Source organism: Myxine glutinosa, chromosome 1 (assembly GCF_964187855.1).
Source record: "Myxine glutinosa chromosome 1, kmMyxGlut1.1, whole genome shotgun sequence".
NCBI lineage: Eukaryota > Metazoa > Chordata > Myxini > Myxiniformes > Myxinidae > Myxine > Myxine glutinosa.
Window position 1 is genome coordinate 414,862,048 of NC_136261.1, and position 18,210 is coordinate 414,880,257.

An 18,210-nucleotide genomic window follows, 5' to 3' on the forward strand; every position below is an offset into this window, starting at 1 on the left:
TAATTTGTGGTTGAATTCAGTGACGAGATATGCAAGTCCTTTTCAAATTTCAAGTCAATTGGATGAAAATTGAGGATTTTAGAAATTTGGCCTATGTTGACCATTTGGCCTATGTTGACCTCAAGAATACTTGGTGGTTGAATTCAATGCAAGTCCTCTCCAAATTTCAAGTCAATTGGATGAAAATTGAGAATTTTAGAAATTTGGCCTATGTTGACCATTTGGCCTATGTTGACCTCAAAATTACTTAGTGGTTGAATTCAGTGACCAGATATGCAAGTCCTCTCCAAATTTCAAGTCAATTGGATGAAAATTGAGGATTTTAGAAATTTGGCCTATGTTGACCATTTGGCCTATGTTGACCTCAAGAATACTTGGTGGTTGAATTCAATGCAAGTCCTCTCCAAATTTCAAGTCAATTGGATGAAAATTGAGGATTTTAGAAATTTGGCCTATGTTGACCATTTGGCCTATGTTGACCTCAAAAATTCTTGGTGGTTGAATTCAATGACCAGATATGCAAGTGGTCTTCAAATTTCAAGTCAATCGGATGAAAATTGAGGATTTTAGAAATTTAGCAAAGTTGGTGACCATTGGCCTATGTTGACCTTTTGACCTATTGACCCCAAAAACAATAGGCTTCTGGCATTTGACTAACTCTACCACTTGGTGAAGTTTGGTGAAGATCGGTTGAAAATTCTTACCTGTAGGCCGGTGACAAACAAACAAACAAACAAGAAAACGTCATGCGTAGCACGATACTTGCAAAATCCACCCTCCCCCAAAAGTTTTCCAATGATACATGATGGCCTATGTTGACCTTTTGGCCTATGGTGACCTCAAAAATACTTGGTAGTTGAATTCAGTAACCAGATATGCAAGTCCTCTTCAAATTTCACATCAATTAGATGAAAATTTAGGATTTTAGAAATGTGGCCTATGTTGACCTTCCGATGTTGACCTCAAATATACTAGGTGGTTGAATTCAGTGACGAGATATGCAAGTCCTCTTCAAATTTCAAGTTAATTGGATGAAAATTGAGGATTTTAGAAATTTGGCCTATGTTGACCTTTTGACCGATGTTCACCTAAAATATAATTTGTGGTTGAATTCAGTGACGAGATATGCAAGTCCTTTTCAAATTTCAAGTCAATTGGATGAAAATTTAGGATTTTAGAAATTTGGCCTATGTTGACCATTTGGCCTATGTTGACCTCAAGAATACTTGGTGGTTGAATTCAATGCAAGTCCTCTCCAAATTTCAAGTCAATTGGATGAAAATTGAGAATTTTAGAAATTTGGCCTATGTTGACCATTTGGCCTATGTTGACCTCAAAATTACTTAGTGGTTGAATTCAGTGACCAGATATGCAAGTCCTCTCCAAATTTCAAGTCAATTGGATGAAAATTGAGGATTTTAGAAATTTGGCCTATGTTGACCATTTGGCCTACGTTGACCTCAAAAATTCTTGGTGGTTGAATTCAATGACCAGATATGCAAGTGGTCTTCAAATTTCAAGTCAATCGGATGAAAATTGAGGATTTTAGAAATTGTAGCAAAGTTGGTGACCTTTGGCCTATGTTGACCTTTTGACCTATTGACCCCAAAAACAATAGGCTTCTGGCATTTGACCAACTCTACCACTTGATGAAGTTTGGTGAAGATCGGTTGAAAATTGTGACCTGTAGGCCGGTGACAAACAAACAAACAAGAAAACGTCATGCGTAGCACGATACTTGCAAAATACGCCCTCCCCCAAAAGTTTTCAATGTGACATGATGGCTTATGGTGACCTCAAAAATACTTGATGGTTGAATTCAGTGACCAGATATGCAAGTCCTCTTCAAATTTCATGTCAATTGGATGAAAATTGAGGATTCTAGAAATTTGGCCTATGTTGACCTTTTGACCTATGTTCACCTAAAATATAATTTGTGGTTGAATTCAGTGACGAGATATGCAAGTCCTTTTCAAATTTCAAGTCAATTGGATGAAAATTGAGGATTTTAGAAATTTGGCCTATGTTGACCATTTGGCCTATGTTGACCTCAAGAATACTTGGTGGTTGAATTCAATGCAAGTCCTCTCCAAATTTCAAGTCAATTGCATGAAAATTTAGGATTTTATAAATTTGGCCTATGTTGACCATTTGGCCTATGTTGACCTCAAAAATGCTTGGTGGTTGAATTCAGTGACCAGATATGCAGGTGGTCCTCAAATTTCAAGTCAATCGGATGAAAATTGAGGATTTTAGAAATTTAGCAAAGTTGGTGACCTTTGGCCTATGTTGACCTTTTGACCTATTGACCCCAAAAACAATAGGCTTCTGGCATTTGACCAACTCTACCACTTGGTGAAGTTTGGTGAAGATTGGTTGAAAATTGTGACCTGTAGGCCGGTGACAAACAAACAAACAAGAAAACGTCATGCGTAGCACGATACTTGCAAAATACGCCCTCCCCCAAAAGTTTTAAATGTGACATGATGGCCTATGGTGACCTCAAAAATACTTGGTGGGTGAATTCATTGACCAGATATGCAAGTCCTCTTCAAATTTCATGTCAATTGGATGAAAATTGAGGATTTTAGAAATTTGGCCTACGTTGACCTTTTCGCCTATGTTGACCTCAAAGATACTTGGTGGTTGAATTCAATGCAAGTCCTCTCCAAATTTCAAGTCAATTGGATGAAAATTGAGAATTTTAGAAATTTGGCCTATGTTGACCATTTGGCCTATGTTGACCTCAAAATTACTTAGTGGTTGAATTCAGTGACCAGATATGCAAGTCCTCTCCAAATTTCAAGTCAATTGGATGAAAATTGAGGATTTTAGAAATTTGGCCTATGTTGACCATTTGGCCTATGTTGACCTCAAGAATACTTGGTGGTTGAATTCAATGCAAGTCCTCTCCAAATTTCAAGTCAATTGGATGAAAATTGAGAATTTTAGAAATTTGGCCTATGTTGACCATTTGGCCTATGTTGACCTCAAAATTACTTAGTGGTTGAATTCAGTGACCAGATATGCAAGTCCTCTCCAAATTTCAAGTCAATTGGATGAAAATTGAGGATTTTAGAAATTTGGCCTATGTTGACCATTTGGCCTATGTTGACCTCAAAAATTCTTGGTGGTTGAATTCAATGACCAGATATGCAAGTGGTCTTCAAATTTCAAGTCAATCGGATGAAAATTGAGGATTTTAGAAATTTAGCAAAGTTGGTGACCATTGGCCTATGTTGACCTTTTGACCTATTGACCCCAAAAACAATAGGCTTCTGGCATTTGACTAACTCTACCACTTGGTGAAGTTTGGTGAAGATCGGTTGAAAATTCTTACCTGTAGGCCGGTGACAAACAAACAAACAAACAAGAAAACGTCATGCGTAGCACGATACTTGCAAAATCCACCCTCCCCCAAAAGTTTTCCAATGATACATGATGGCCTATGTTGACCTTTTGGCCTATGGTGACCTCAAAAATACTTGGTAGTTGAATTCAGTAACCAGATATGCAAGTCCTCTTCAAATTTCACATCAATTAGATGAAAATTTAGGATTTTAGAAATGTGGCCTATGTTGACCTTCCGATGTTGACCTCAAATATACTAGGTGGTTGAATTCAGTGACGAGATATGCAAGTCCTCTTCAAATTTCAAGTTAATTGGATGAAAATTGAGGATTTTAGAAATTTGGCCTATGTTGACCTTTTGACCGATGTTCACCTAAAATATAATTTGTGGTTGAATTCAGTGACGAGATATGCAAGTCCTTTTCAAATTTCAAGTCAATTGGATGAAAATTTAGGATTTTAGAAATTTGGCCTATGTTGACCATTTGGCCTATGTTGACCTCAAGAATACTTGGTGGTTGAATTCAATGCAAGTCCTCTCCAAATTTCAAGTCAATTGGATGAAAATTGAGAATTTTAGAAATTTGGCCTATGTTGACCATTTGGCCTATGTTGACCTCAAAATTACTTAGTGGTTGAATTCAGTGACCAGATATGCAAGTCCTCTCCAAATTTCAAGTCAATTGGATGAAAATTGAGGATTTTAGAAATTTGGCCTATGTTGACCATTTGGCCTACGTTGACCTCAAAAATTCTTGGTGGTTGAATTCACTGACCAGATATGCAAGTGGTCTTCAAATTTCAAGTCAATCGGATGAAAATTGAGGATTTTAGAAATTTAGCAAAGTTGGTGACCTTTGGCCTATGTTGACCTTTTGACCTATTGACCCCAAAAACAATACGCTTCTGGCATTTGACCAACTCTACCACTTGGTGAAGTTTGGTGAAGATCGGTTGAAAATTGTGACCTGTAGGCCGGTGACAAACAAACAAACAAGCAAACAAACAGACAGACAGAGTCACAAACACAACCGACCAATATACTTGTAAAATCTTCGATTTTGCAAGTAACAAGCAAACAAACAAACAGACAGACAGAGTCACAAACACAACCGACCAATATACTTGAAAAATCTTCGATTTTGCAAGTAACAAACAGAGTCACAAACACAACCGACCAATATACTTGAAAAATCTTCGATTTTGCAAGTAATAAATAAACTCCATTGATAAGACTCCATCTCCATTGATAAGAGGTTGGAGTCCAGTTCATCAATCTGAAGGTTGAGCTCCACACAGGTAGCAGGACTCCAAGGAATGGCAAAGTTATCCCATTCCATTTCAGCACAGTAGTCCATTCTCAAGTGAAGCAGAAAGCGTGTTTGAAAAAGCCTGTGTGGTCGGTGCCTTTTATAAAAAGGGCTGGGTGTGTGTCATTTCCTGTGGAAATTCCCTGGGCAAACCTGGGCGTGTCTTAACTGGAAATGATACAATGTTGAGAGTTTATAAAGTGGGTGTGACTTAACAAAGTGGGTGGGGTTTGGCAAAAGTGGGCGGAGCTTAACAAAAAGTGGGCAGAGCCTACCAAAAAGTGTGTGGCACTGGAGGCACTCAAACAAGAACATTGAGGGAGGTTTACCATTTTATCTTAGCTCAGTTAAAATATCTTGATAAAGAACCAAACTCAAACATATATTTTGTTAATTTATTAGATGGTGATGAGAGTTGTAGGAGAATTAAATTATTTCCCACACATAAACAAATATTTGTAGGATCGATGTTTGAGTGGTCCACTAGAGATCAATGATATTAAGAGAGTGAGAGGGAACAAATATTCGTAGGATCATTGAGTGGTCTAATGAACAACATTAAGGATAGGTGCTATAGCTGGTATGTCAAAAGGCCAAAAGGTTTGTAAAGATCAGGGTGGCAGAAATAGAGGTGTTAAGGGGGAAATGAGGGAAAGTGAGGGTGAGAGGAAAATTTACATGTTAGTGAATGGAGATTTTGGGGTGTCCCAGGAACAACATTTATTATCTACTCACGGCCTTAGAGCCAGGTAGAAGTGTATAGATTACCATGCTCCGAATGTCACGATAAAGAAGAAGATCCACCATGTACCACAAGTATAGATCCGGTAGACCGTATGTCATGTATGTGTATCTTTGTTCCCATCATGAGGGGTGCAGTTGTGCTAATTAGTTAGGGATTATGGGTGATTAATCCCCTATATGTAATTGCCTCTGTTATTTTTCCTCTGTTCTTTATGACAATGCACACACACACACACACACACACACACACACACACACAAAGCTAAGAAATCACGCATTAATAACACTGAATAAAAGTAACTGGAAGCAAGAGATGGAACAATACCGCGGGTGCTGCCAGCCGCGACATCGCCACATCAAGCAGGCAGGTCTGTGGGGCCACGCCCCCAAAGAGCAGGGATTGGTCCGGAATTGGTTCGAGCAAGGACTGCTAATATGGGACTATTGGATTGGTGGAGCAGGCACGGGCGGCGCAAGATGACGTCAGAGCCTTGAGTACAAAGGAGTGAGAGGACCGACATTTTCTCTTCTCGTCCTGGTTTTTATAGCAAAAGGTCGCTTATTATTCTCTTCTCGTTCTGGATTCCATAGAGAACGGTGGCTCATTTTCTCTCTCGGTTTCTGGATCTGGAAGTGAACAGTCGATATTTGTTCTCTTGCGGTGGGACAGTCTCAACGAACGGTCGAAGTTACGGGCTCTTGGCTGTGAGTTTGGTGTCGAATGGTCGTGTTCCGACATTTTCCCTCCTCTTGCATTGGGACGAGGTCTTGAGTTGGGACGTTGATAGTGAACAGTCACGGTTGTCGCCAGGGGTGTACTGAGTTCCTGCAGACGGTCCCTGCTCGTGCATTCTTTCTTCTTGGTCCGGGCGATCGGCTGAGTGGCCGCATTGTCCTTCCATTGGCTCGTTTGTGCTTTGGGAAGCGGCGGACTCGGCACCCTGTGCTGCGGCGGTGTGTGAACGAGAGCGCGCTGAGGCCTACTTCCCGCCATGGCCTGTGCCGTGCTTGGGGCCTGGACGATTCCCGACTGGGTTCAGGAGACGCTCAGAGCTAAGTGCCCACACACACACATTTATTTTCACCAGTTGTTTTTCCCCTTGTGTGGTATACGAGTCTGTGTGGGGACATCCCATTTATGAATTTTAGTTTTGCCGTGTATTATTCTGTTACCGGCATTTCTTCATTAAATTCGGTATTTTTGTACATTTTAAATCATGTGTCAGCTTGAATTAATCATCGCCGATTCGAAAGAGTCCGGTGGGACCCGTGAAGGTAAGCTCTTTGCCCTCCCCGTGTATTCTCCGCTATATTTTTACTGAGCGCACCGGACTGTTAAGCTCGATCGGATATCCGTCCGAGGCCGGTCTTTATCGGCTACGGACAGGACAGTATTCTTTATGAAGGCATGATCACGGTTGTCTTTAATTCTTTGAAACAAGTGAATAGTCCAATGTAACGTCACGACCAACTTGTTAATTATTTTTGGAATACATGGAGTAATAGTTATCAAGTTGATTTGCATGTTTGCTTATGAATAAATTAATTGTTATATGTGTGTTGTTGATACTGTATGCTATTTATTTCCGACTGCAACATCAATACTTGTTCTAACCAGAACAAAAACAAATAAATCCCTTTTATGTGGGTTAACTACAGAATGTATGATGTTTTTCAGCATGCTGACGTCATGTGATGTCATCAAGGATTACACAAACAACATCTGTATAAACTGAAATATGTGTTTGTGATACTTTTACATGTGCAACTGGGTTAATTAGCATATTGGTGTATCATGTTAATATTTCAAACAGTTATTTGAAGACTGGATGTTAATAAAAGCAAAATTTAACACAATCCTTCTTTTGATTATCTGTGTTCATTCGAGAGAGAGAGAGAGAGAGAGAGAGAGACAGAGACAGAGACAGAGACAGACACACGGACACACAGACACACGAAGAAGAGAAGAGAAGAGAAGAAAGAAAGAAAAAGAAACGGCAGATATGATGTATTTCAATGTATGCTGAGATGACTTAATAAACATGAAATCAAAACATGACGTAAGTAAAACTTTGTCAGATTGTTAAACATAATCAAAAGCAATGACATGCCAAATTCAGTAATATTTGAGCTTATAATTATTGAGATACAACATAACGAAGGTGCAAGTAATTAGCATACTTCAAGAAATCGTCGATATATTAAATAAGGGACATTTTGACATGTCTCCCAAAATGCCAAAAGAAAACATCGACCAAAATATTTTTTCCCCATCTAAGGAGACATCACATCATAATTATGCACATTGGGGAGGATCATGGGGGGGGGGGGGAAGGGGGTGCACGGTAGGCCCCTCTGGCCCATGGACTATATATATGATCCAGGCTTTCAATGACATCTTGGATACGACTATCCGGTCTGTACCTGTCTGTGGTGAGGATATTGAGATCACATCGAGATTCACTTACCTTGGCAGTGATATTAATGGTTCCACATGTTGTCACTGAGATGTGCGAGCCCGAGGGCTGACCACATGCCTTGTGATTGCAGTCGGTTGATCAGTATCTCAAGGAGATGGGAATGGGCTGGGCAACGTGCTGTTTGGGGGACGGTGGCTTGGAGGTCTGTGGAGTACCGGCAGAAAGTGGGCGTGGCGATGGGCTGCCCTACCTGACCTAACCTGGCTCTGACTGGTTCTGACAGAATCCTCTTTATTTTTTATTTTAGAAGGTCAAAATTGGCCAAAGGTCAACCACTTTTTTTTTCTTCTTGGAATCCTCAAGTGTTTGTGGTACCTTCAGATGGGATGAAAGTTATGGGCAAAAATCTCAGTTTAACAGTGATGTCAGCCAGGGTTGCTGTAAATTGGAACACACAGTCCATAATATTGGCATTTCTTGTGTCTTCGACACAAAAGGCTTTTTGGATTCCTATGTTGTGCTTGCAGGTAGCTGTTTAATTACCTCGCAAACTAAAAGTGACAAGTGGGGTTAAGCAATTGGTTCACGTCTGTCTGTCTGTCTGTCTACAAATGTGGACAACTTATTTAAATTTAATATTATATTTTGAACCCGAATCGGAACATGAATCCGTAAATAAACAGTTCTTTGGCTGTGAATTTTTAACGACCGCACATGCACAGAGAAGAGTGAGTTGATAGTGTTACGTTTGTGGGGGTATGGGATGAAATACCATCGTCGAGGCAGAATTGTATAGGTGTCGCATGGACCGTGGATGCGTAGGAGGCACCCCGATGTATTAAGTAAGGAAACTGGAGCTTAAGATTGTTTTTGCGTCTTCACATGGGGGGTGAAGCTATGTGAACTCGGTAGGGATTAAAGTTAGTTTCCCCCCAGTTTGTGATTGCCTCCTGTGGCTTTTCCCGATGTTTTTTTTTTTGACAAGGCCGGCCATAAAACCCTTGATACAACAATAACAACGTCCCATTAACTATTCATTCGCTCTTCCCTATCTTCCTCTAAAGACTAAAGCTACTTTCCACACACTGTTCTCATTAAAACTCACCACATTCTGCTCTCATTACCCCTCCCTTTTTCCTTGTTTCTCTTCCCATTGCGGGATTGGCACATGAACATCGACGCGTGCCGAGGATGAGTCAGAGGTCTACCATATACTTTGCCCAACCTCTTTATGCGCTTTACTTCCTCTCTATATTTTTTCCTTAATTGTTCTGTTGGAGCCATGTCTTTTGTACAAATAAATAAGTAAGAATACCTCAGTGGGAAATAAGTGCTATGGGTAAGATAAGATCTACTCTTTTGTGCCTTTCTTGATGTTTGGTTATTGTTTGATGTGCTTGTAAATTTGTGCCCCATTATTATTGAATCTTGTGTGCTTCTAAATACGTACCTGTTCTTTGGTATGTGGTTTTCCATCCTGTCTGTTTTTGTTTAATTTCCTTAAATGGCTTGATTTAGTGTGTGCTAACAGATAGACAGGATGTTTTGCCTCACCGATCGCTCATGCCACTAGCCATCGTGCACTCATGGTTCCGCTCAATGGTATAATAAATAGATAAATGGATTCTCTCACAGCACAGATCCTCATGGTGTCAGTGCATTTAACTTTGCCATGTCACATGACCTGACTCGGTTCATCTCAGCTTTGACTTGAGTTCCTGAACGAGTTACTGAAAACAGGTATCCTTACTTCCTCCACCGAAGGTTGGTGGAGGTTTTGTTTTCACCCTTGTCTGTCTGTCTATTTGTTACTTGGCAAAAAATCCTTTTTTGACAAGTATATTGATCACTCCGGTTTGTGTGTTTGTCTGTCTGCTCACTTATACTCGTCTACAGGTCACAGTTTTCAACCGATCTTCATGAAACCACCAAACGGTAGAGTTGGTGATCTGAAAGAATCGTCTTTATTTTTGATGTTAAAAGGTCAAAATAGGCCAAAGGTCAACCACTTTTTTTTCCTAGAATCCTCAGTTTTCATCCGATTGACTTGAAACTTGAATAGGATTCACATATCAGCTAACTGAATTCAACCATCAACAATGTTTGACATCAACATCGGCCAAAAGGTCAACAATTCAAATTTCTAAAATCCTCAATTTTCATATGATTGACTTGAAATTTGAAGAGGATTTTCATATTTGCTGAATGAATTCAACCTCCACCTATTTTTATGTCAACATAGGTTGTAAGATCAACAAATGCCAAAGGTCAACCATATTCTTCAAATTTCTAAAATCCTCAATTTTCATATGATTGACTTGAAATTTGAATAGGATTTTCATATCGGCGAACTGAATTCAACCGCCAACTATTTTTCAGATCAGCATCGGCGATAAGGTCCACGACTTATTCGAATTTCTAAAATCCTCAATTGTCATCCAATTCACTTGAAATTTGAAGAAGATTTTCCTATCAGCGAACTGAATTCAACCACCAACTACTTTTGAAGTCAAAAGGATGTGCTGCTGAGTGCCATTCAATATTATTTTTTTCATTTTTTTTTTAATACAAAGTTGAGGCTCGTGTAATAGCTAACACACAAAATATATAATAAAGGGAGCGGGAGACGAGAGGGGGAGAGAGAGGAAAGTACATATGCACAACAATAGTAGAGAACAGTGACATTAGTAGATTTGTGGAGGGGTTGGGGAGTGGGGATAAAATGGTATAAAACAAATGGACATGACTTTGACTTTCAGGAAAGAAGTCAGAATTTGAAAAAGGTGGATTTGGGGTGTATTGACGGAGGTAGACAAGATCAAGGATTTGGATGGGGGAAAACAAGGGATGGTGGTGAACAGCTGCTTTTGAAGACCTCGAGGTAGGAGTGGGATTGAAGAGAGTGTGGGTGTTTGTTCCAAAGGCGTGAGAAAAGAGGAATTAAAGAGTGATGGTGAGCAAGAGAGTCTTGCATTTGAAAGTTTCACCAGAAGAGGGTTGTTGGCAGATCTTGTGCCTCCTCAAGGAATATTTGGGGGACAGAGCACAGACAGGGTAGGGGGCGCTAGGCCAGAGAGGAACCATTGGAAGACAGAAAGACCACCAACCTGCCTGCAGTGCGAAAGTGAAAATCCCTCAGAATCGGCTTCATCGTGGGAGATACCAATGATACTAACAGCTTTGTTTTCTACAGCATGAAGTATGAGGCAGGAGCATCAGCCCAGAGGAGAGAGAGAGAGAGCAGAACTCCATTAAGCTGTAGATGAAAGCCTTGTATGTGGTGAGAAGCTCAGTAGTGCCAAGAAAGGGCATCGCACAACAGAAGATGCACAGTCGGCGGCTGCCTTTCGAGGCCAGCTTGGAAATGTGGTTTTCCCAGTAAAGATTGTGCCCCATTATTATTCCTGAGTAATAATGCTATTGCCCAGAACCAGCTTGCTTTCGTCTCCTGGAAAGCAAATCCAACGGAAGGAAATCTCACTTCCTTTCACAAAGCCCGAAGCAAGTGTGTGTCCACCCTCAGGAGAGCCAGGAAACAATATCTCTCCATTCTCAGCACTGAACTCTCTTATCTGTCTCTCTCTTCCAAATCCTGGTGGCGTCTGGTCAAATCTGTTTCTGGTGTTTGTTCCCCCTCCAACCCCTCCCTCAATTCAAATGGCCACACGGCTGACTCCGCTCGTGAAAAAGCTGAATGCTTCAACTCTGTGTTTGCCTCGAAATCTTGTGTCGCAAACCCATCCCTCTCTGTACCCACCATACCCAGTCGTACCCAGCTGCTCCTGGTCTCTGTGTCCTTTCCTCCTGACAAGGTGGAAAAGTTTCTGTCAACCCTCGACTCTGATTCTGCAACTGGACCAGACGGCATCAGCCCACGGGTCCTAAAATCCGGTTCTTCTGCTCTTTCACTCCCTCTCTCTGTACTCTTCACCCTCTCTTTTGCTCAAGGTCATCTGCCATCTGCTTGGAAATCTGCCAACATCACCGCTTTGCACAAAAAAGGTGCAAAAACAGATCTCAGCATCTACAGACCAATCAGCCTTCTCCCAATTATCAGCAAAGTCATGGAATCCATCATTGCTTCAGATATGAAATCTTTCCTCTTCTCCAATGGCTTGATCTCTGATCATCAATTTGGTTTCAGACCTGGTCACTCTACTCTGGACATGCTGCTTCTGCTTTCTCAACAATGGATGGAGGTCCTCAATTCCAAACAGGAAATTAGAGCTGTCTCCCTCGACATATCACGTGCCTTCGATACGGTCTGGCACCCTGCTCTGCTCACCAAACTCTCCTCTTTTGGTATCCATGGAAATCTCCACGCATGCCTGGCAGACTTCCTCTCTAGTCATAGTCAACATGTGGCCCTGAATGGGTTTCTCTCATCTCCTCTTCCCGTTCAGGCTGGAGTTCCCCAAGGCAGTGTTCTGGGCCCTGTGCTTTTTCTGGTCTTCATCAATGATCTCTCTGACTCTCTTGAAAATCCTCTCTATCTCTTTGCTGATGACTCTACTCTCTGTCGCTCCATTCGTCATCCCTCAGATCGGCAGTCTGCAGCCTCCTCACTCTCTGCATACCTGGACAAAATCACAGACTGGGCAAACAAGTGGAACATGTCTTTCAATCCTGACAAATCTCACACTCTTAAGATGTCTCTCCGAAAAGAACGACTGGACAACCCTCCCATCCACTTTCTGAATAATCCTCTCCAAGAAGTTCTGTCACTCAAGCTTTTGGGTCTCACTATCTGCCATGATCCTTCCTGGGAAAACCACATTTCAAATCTGGCCTCCAAAGCCAGTCGCCGATTGGGCATCATCCGTCGTGTGAAGTCCTTCCTTGGCACACCTGAGCTCCTCACCACATACAAGGCTTTCATCCACAGCTCAATGGAATACTGCTCTCCCCTCTGGGCTGGTGCTCCTGCCTCACACCTAGCTCGTCTTCATGCTGTTGAAACCAAAGCATTCAGAATCATTGGAATCTCCCGCGATGAAGCTAACTCCAAGGGCCTCTCACTCACTCACCACAGGCAGGTTGGTGGTCTTTCCGTCTTCTACCGACTCCTCTCTGGCCTTGCCCCCCAGCTCTCTCTGGGCTCTGTCCCACAAATATTCCTGCAGGTCGAACAAGATCTGCCTGCAACCCTCTTATGGTTAAACTGCCAAAATCAAGACTCTCTGCTCACCTTCACTCCTTCATTCTTCTTTTCTCCCGCCTCTGGAACAAACTCCCTCACTCTCTTCAATCCCACTCCACCCTCCAGGTCTTTAAAACAGCTGTCCACCACCATCTCTTATCTTCCCCCATGCAAAACCTTGATCTTTTCTACCCCCGCTAATTTCACCCCAATTCCACTTTTTTGAAATACCAACTTCTGTCCTGGAAGTCCCAACTCATAGATACCATAAAGGTCCTTGTGTTTTATACTTCTCCCACCCCCCCCCCACCCTTCCCACGCCTCCTCCCCCCAAGCCCTCTCCCTCCCACCAAGCCCTCTCCCTCCCACCAAGCCCTCTCCCTCCCACACATCTCCCTGCTCTCCAATGTTGTGTTTGTGTGCTTCCCCTTCTCTCCCCATCTTGTCTTCCACTCCCTCTTTTTATATATTTTGTTTGTCTGGTTGATTTGTTTGTGAAGTAAATGTTAGCTCTTTCACGAGCCTCGATTCAGTATACAAAAAAAAAAAAAAATCAAAAAAAAAAAGCATGGCAGACAGTCAGACCCAAAAGCTTGAGTGACAGCGGGTTTTCCAAACCGTCTTTACGAAGAGAAATAGTGAGGGTGTGAGATTTGTCAGGATAGAATGACATGTTCAACTTGTTTGACCAGTTTGTGATTTTATCCAGTCTGCAGAGAGTGAAAAGGCTGCTGCTTGCCAATCTCAGGGTTGTAATATGGAGCGGCAGAGGGTGGAGTCATCAGCAAAAAGATAGAGAGGATTTTCCAGCGAGTTGGAGAGATCATTAATGAAGACAAGAAAATGCACAGGGCGGAGAACACTGCCTCGAGGCATTCAAGCCTGGACAGGAAGGGGAGATGAAAGAATTCCATTCAGAGCGAGACGTTGACTTTGACTGGAGAGGAAGTCCACGCCATGTGTGAAGATTTTCATAGATACCATAAGAGGAGAGTTTCGTAAGAAGGGCGGCGTGCCTGACCGTATCGAAGGCACGACATATGTCAAGGGAAGACGGCTCTTAATTCCTGTTTAGCATTGAGGACCTCCATCCATTCTTGAGACAGCAGAAGCAGCATCTCCATAGTAGAGTGGTCTGGTCTGAATCCAAAATGATGATCAGAGATCAAGCCATTGGAAAAGAGGAAGGATTTCATATCAGAAGCGAATATGGATTGGGAGTAGGCTGATTGGTCTGTAGTTGCAGGAATCTGGTTTTGCACATTTTTTGTGTAAAGCGGTAATGTTGTCTGATTTCCCAGTATATGGCAGATGACCTTGAGTAAAAGAGAGGGTGAAGAGTACAGAGAGAGGGTGTGACAGCACGGTAGAGCAGTATTTTGGGACCTGTGGGGTGATGCTGCCTGGTCCAGTTGCGGAATCAGAGTCGAGGTTTGACAGAAACTTCTCTACCTTGTCGGTAAAGAAGGACACAGAGTCCAGGAGCAGCTGGGTACGACTGATTTAGGTGGGTACAGAGAGAGATGGTTTTATGACACAAGATTTTAAGGCAAACACAGAGTTGAGACATTCAGCTTTTTCATGTGCAGTGTCATGTGTGTAGTAATTTCAGGAAATGGAGGGAATTGGAGGGGAACTACACGATAAACATATTTGTCCAGATGCCACCAGGACTTGGAGGAGGGAGACAAGTTTGAGAGTTCAGTCTTGAGAGTGGAGCGATATTATTTCCTGGCTCTGCTGAGGGTCGATACACACTTGTTCCGAGCTGTGTGAAAGGATATTTTGAGAAATTTTTACCACCAGTAAATTCCAGAAATTTATTTTGATTCATTTTACAATCTTTATTTTATTTAAATTGAATTAAACACAAACACTGTTGAACACAAATCGCCTTATTTTTACTTCCACGATCCTCCAGTTTAGCAGTACTTCGACATGTTAAATAGGGTGGTGTATCAGGGTCATGTAGAAGACTGTTTCAATAGTGTTTAACATCCGGAATTTTTGTTTTTAACAATGTTTAACTTCATTATTATATTTAAATTGAAGTGCACAATCCATGGCGTAACATGATCGATGAACTCTAAAGATAGTTCTCAATCTCATTTACCTGCAAAAGACTGATGCTGATTTGTATACAGGTGATGTCCATCCTGTAAATATGGAAGGCAGACAACACAACAACGATTCATCTGTCACAGAAGATTCAAAATGTGCTTCAGCAAAGGAAGGTTCAGATGATATTCACATGACAAACGGAAGTGCTTCCTCTTTTGCAACTGGTGAGTGGAAACGTAAAAATTTCACAAAAATTAACAAATCCTTTGTGTTGAGAAAATCGAAAATTTTCTGAAAAGTGTTAAATATTTTCATTTTGATTTTGACAAAAAATAAAATGTGTTCTTTGTTTCTGTAGAACAATCCAGAAGTAAAATGGGACAAATGTGGTCCAGTCACAGCTTGACAGTAAAGAAGAAGCCTTTTTTGAAGAAACAATCACGAAATCAAGACCCACTTCCTATAAAATACAAGTCTGGGCCTCGCAACACCAATATTTATATTAAATTAAACAAACACAAAAAGGTGCAAGAAAGGCGAATACGTTATAAGTGTAATGTATGCAGAATGGATTTTGCTTCAAAGAGTATCATCAAAATACACATGAGGATCCACACTGGAAAACACCCTCACAATTGCTCTGTCTATGATAAAGGTTTCTTAACAAAAATCAATTTGAATAAACATATGAAGATCCATACAGGAGAGCGTCCTCACAAATGCTCAATATGTGATAAAGGTTTCTCTCAAAGCAGCAATTTGAGATCACATTTGAGGATCCATACAGGAGAGCGACCGCACAAATGCTCGATATGTGATAAAGGTTTCTCTCTGAAAGGCAATTTGAAATCACATATGAGGATCCATACAGGAGAGCGACCGCACAAATGCCCGATATGTGACAAAGGTTTCTCTCATAGCAACAGTTTGAAATTACACGTGAGGATCCATACAGGAGAGCGACCCCACAAATGCTCAATATGTGATAAAGGTTTCTCTCACAAAGGCAGTTTTAAATTACATATGAGGATCCATACAGGAGAGCAACCTCACAAATGCCCGATATGTGATAAAGGTTTCTCTCACAAAGGCAGTTTAAAATTACATATGAGGATCCATTCAGGAGAGCAACCTCACAAATGCCTGATATGTGATGAAGGTTTCTCTCACAAGGTCTATTTGAAATTACATGTGAGGTTACACACAGGAGATCAACCTCACAAATGCTCGATATGTGATAAAGGTTTCTCTCAAAAAGGCAGTTTGAAATCACATATGAGGATCCATACAGGAGAGCGACCCCACAAATGCTCGATATGCGACAAAGGTTTCAGTCGCAAAGGCAATTTGAAATTACATGTGAGGATCCACACAGGAGATCAACCTCACAAATGCTCGATATGTGATAAAGGATTCTCTCAAAAAGGCAGTTTGAAATCACATATGATGATCCATACAGGAGAGAATCCTCTCAAATGCTCGATATGCGATAAAGATTTCTTTCAAAAAGGCAATTTGAAAGCACATATGAGGATCCATACAGGAGAGCGACCTTACAAATGCTCGATATGTGATAAAGGTTTCTCTCAAAGTGGCGAATTGAAATCACATATGAGGATCCATACAGGAGAACGTCCATATAAATGCTCGATATGCGACAAAGGTTTCTCTCATAACGTCAGCTTGAAATCACATATGACGATCCATACAGGAGAGCATCCTCTCAAATGCTTGATATGTGATAAAGGTTTCTTTCAAAAAGGCAATTTGAAATCACATATGAGGATCCATACAGGAGAACGTCCATATAAATGCTCGATATGCGACAAAGGTTTCTCTCATAACGTCAGCTTGAAATCGCATATGACGATCCATACAGGAGAGCATCCTCTCAAATGCTTGATATGTGATAAACGTTTCTTTCAAAAAGGCAATTTGAAATCACATATGAAGATCCATACAGGAGAGCTGAAATCTGAAAAACCGGGATATTAAAAATTAGGTGAATAGGATTTCGGAATTGAAGAAACCTGAATATGTATCAGTGATAGTTGGAGCAACAGAGAATCTGGATGATCAAGAAAAGCCGAACAGTACTAATAAAGTATTCCAGGGAATATGACAACAAATAAACTTCAGTGGAGGCTGTCAGAGGGTCAGTGGGGATTCTAAAACAAGCCCTTGGAACAAAGCTATGAGAATGAAGTTTCATAAACCAGTTCATGAATAATGATCCTTTACTGAAAAAGGATCTGGGAGAACTTCCTTTTTTTTCTTTTTGGTTCTTTTTTGATTGTGACAAATGTTTAGGAATTTTGTTTTCTCATTGATTTAGTTGTTTTTTTTGTCCCTTTATGGTTATGCTCAGATGGGATCTTGCCATGGCAGTTTGAACATCAATTTTTACTCAATCTTAGCTGAAGTACATGTTTCATTGCCACGTGTGATATTAGCCAGAATACCCTTGTTGTAAAATCGTTTATCAGAAGAAGACTCCTGCCTATGTTTTTCATGAAACTTGAATTTGTGAAGAGTTTCACAATAAAGAGAGGTCCTCAAAGCACAAATGCACCGTCTGTGTTATTGTGAATATGTAATGGCACATTATGGTCAATTATCAGTCAAAGAAGAGTTTGGAGTGTGTATATCCCTCGAAGTAATCCTGATCTGACCAGTTGAAAACCTTGCACAACATTTACCATCATGGCAAGACTGCACTTCATGCCATCACTGATTGCTGCCAAGCACCTCGGTTATACAGGTCCTAACGTGGAAGAAAGGCCACACAGATTGTTTCCACCACATTTTTCTCAACATCAATGGTAATGCATTGTTAATGGAGGGAATACCTTTGAACACAGACTTCTAAAGAAAGGAAGAGGGTAACAAAACTCTCCCCCACCACCACCCCCCCCCCCCCCCCCTCCAACGAACCCCAAAGTTGAGATTCAAGTCGAAGTCGATGTGGCCACTGGCCAGACCAAGAGGTAAGAATTATTTAAAAACAAAAAACAAAATTAAAAACCAGATCCCTGCAACGACAGACCAATCAGACTGCTCCCAATCATCAGCAAGGTCATGGAATCCATCACATCACTCCCTGACTTCCCCCAATAATCAGCAAGGTCATGGAATCCATCATCACATCACTCCCTGACTGACCCCAATCATCAGCAAGGTTATC

General features: G+C 41.2%; 1 protein-coding gene across 1 annotated transcript in view; it reads left to right on the forward strand.

The window, feature by feature from the left end:
* Positions 1-17,593, forward strand: part of LOC137417712 (uncharacterized) — a 152,625-nt gene extending 135,032 nt beyond the window's left edge. Inside the window, exons 4-5 of the mRNA XM_078770534.1 lie at positions 15,110-15,250; positions 15,385-17,593. Of these exons, the coding sequence (XP_078626660.1) occupies positions 15,110-15,250; positions 15,385-17,021 (1,778 nt within the window). The 3' untranslated portion in view covers positions 17,022-17,593. The remainder of the gene's footprint in view (positions 1-15,109; positions 15,251-15,384) is intronic.
* The last annotated feature ends 617 nt before the right edge of the window (positions 17,594-18,210 follow it).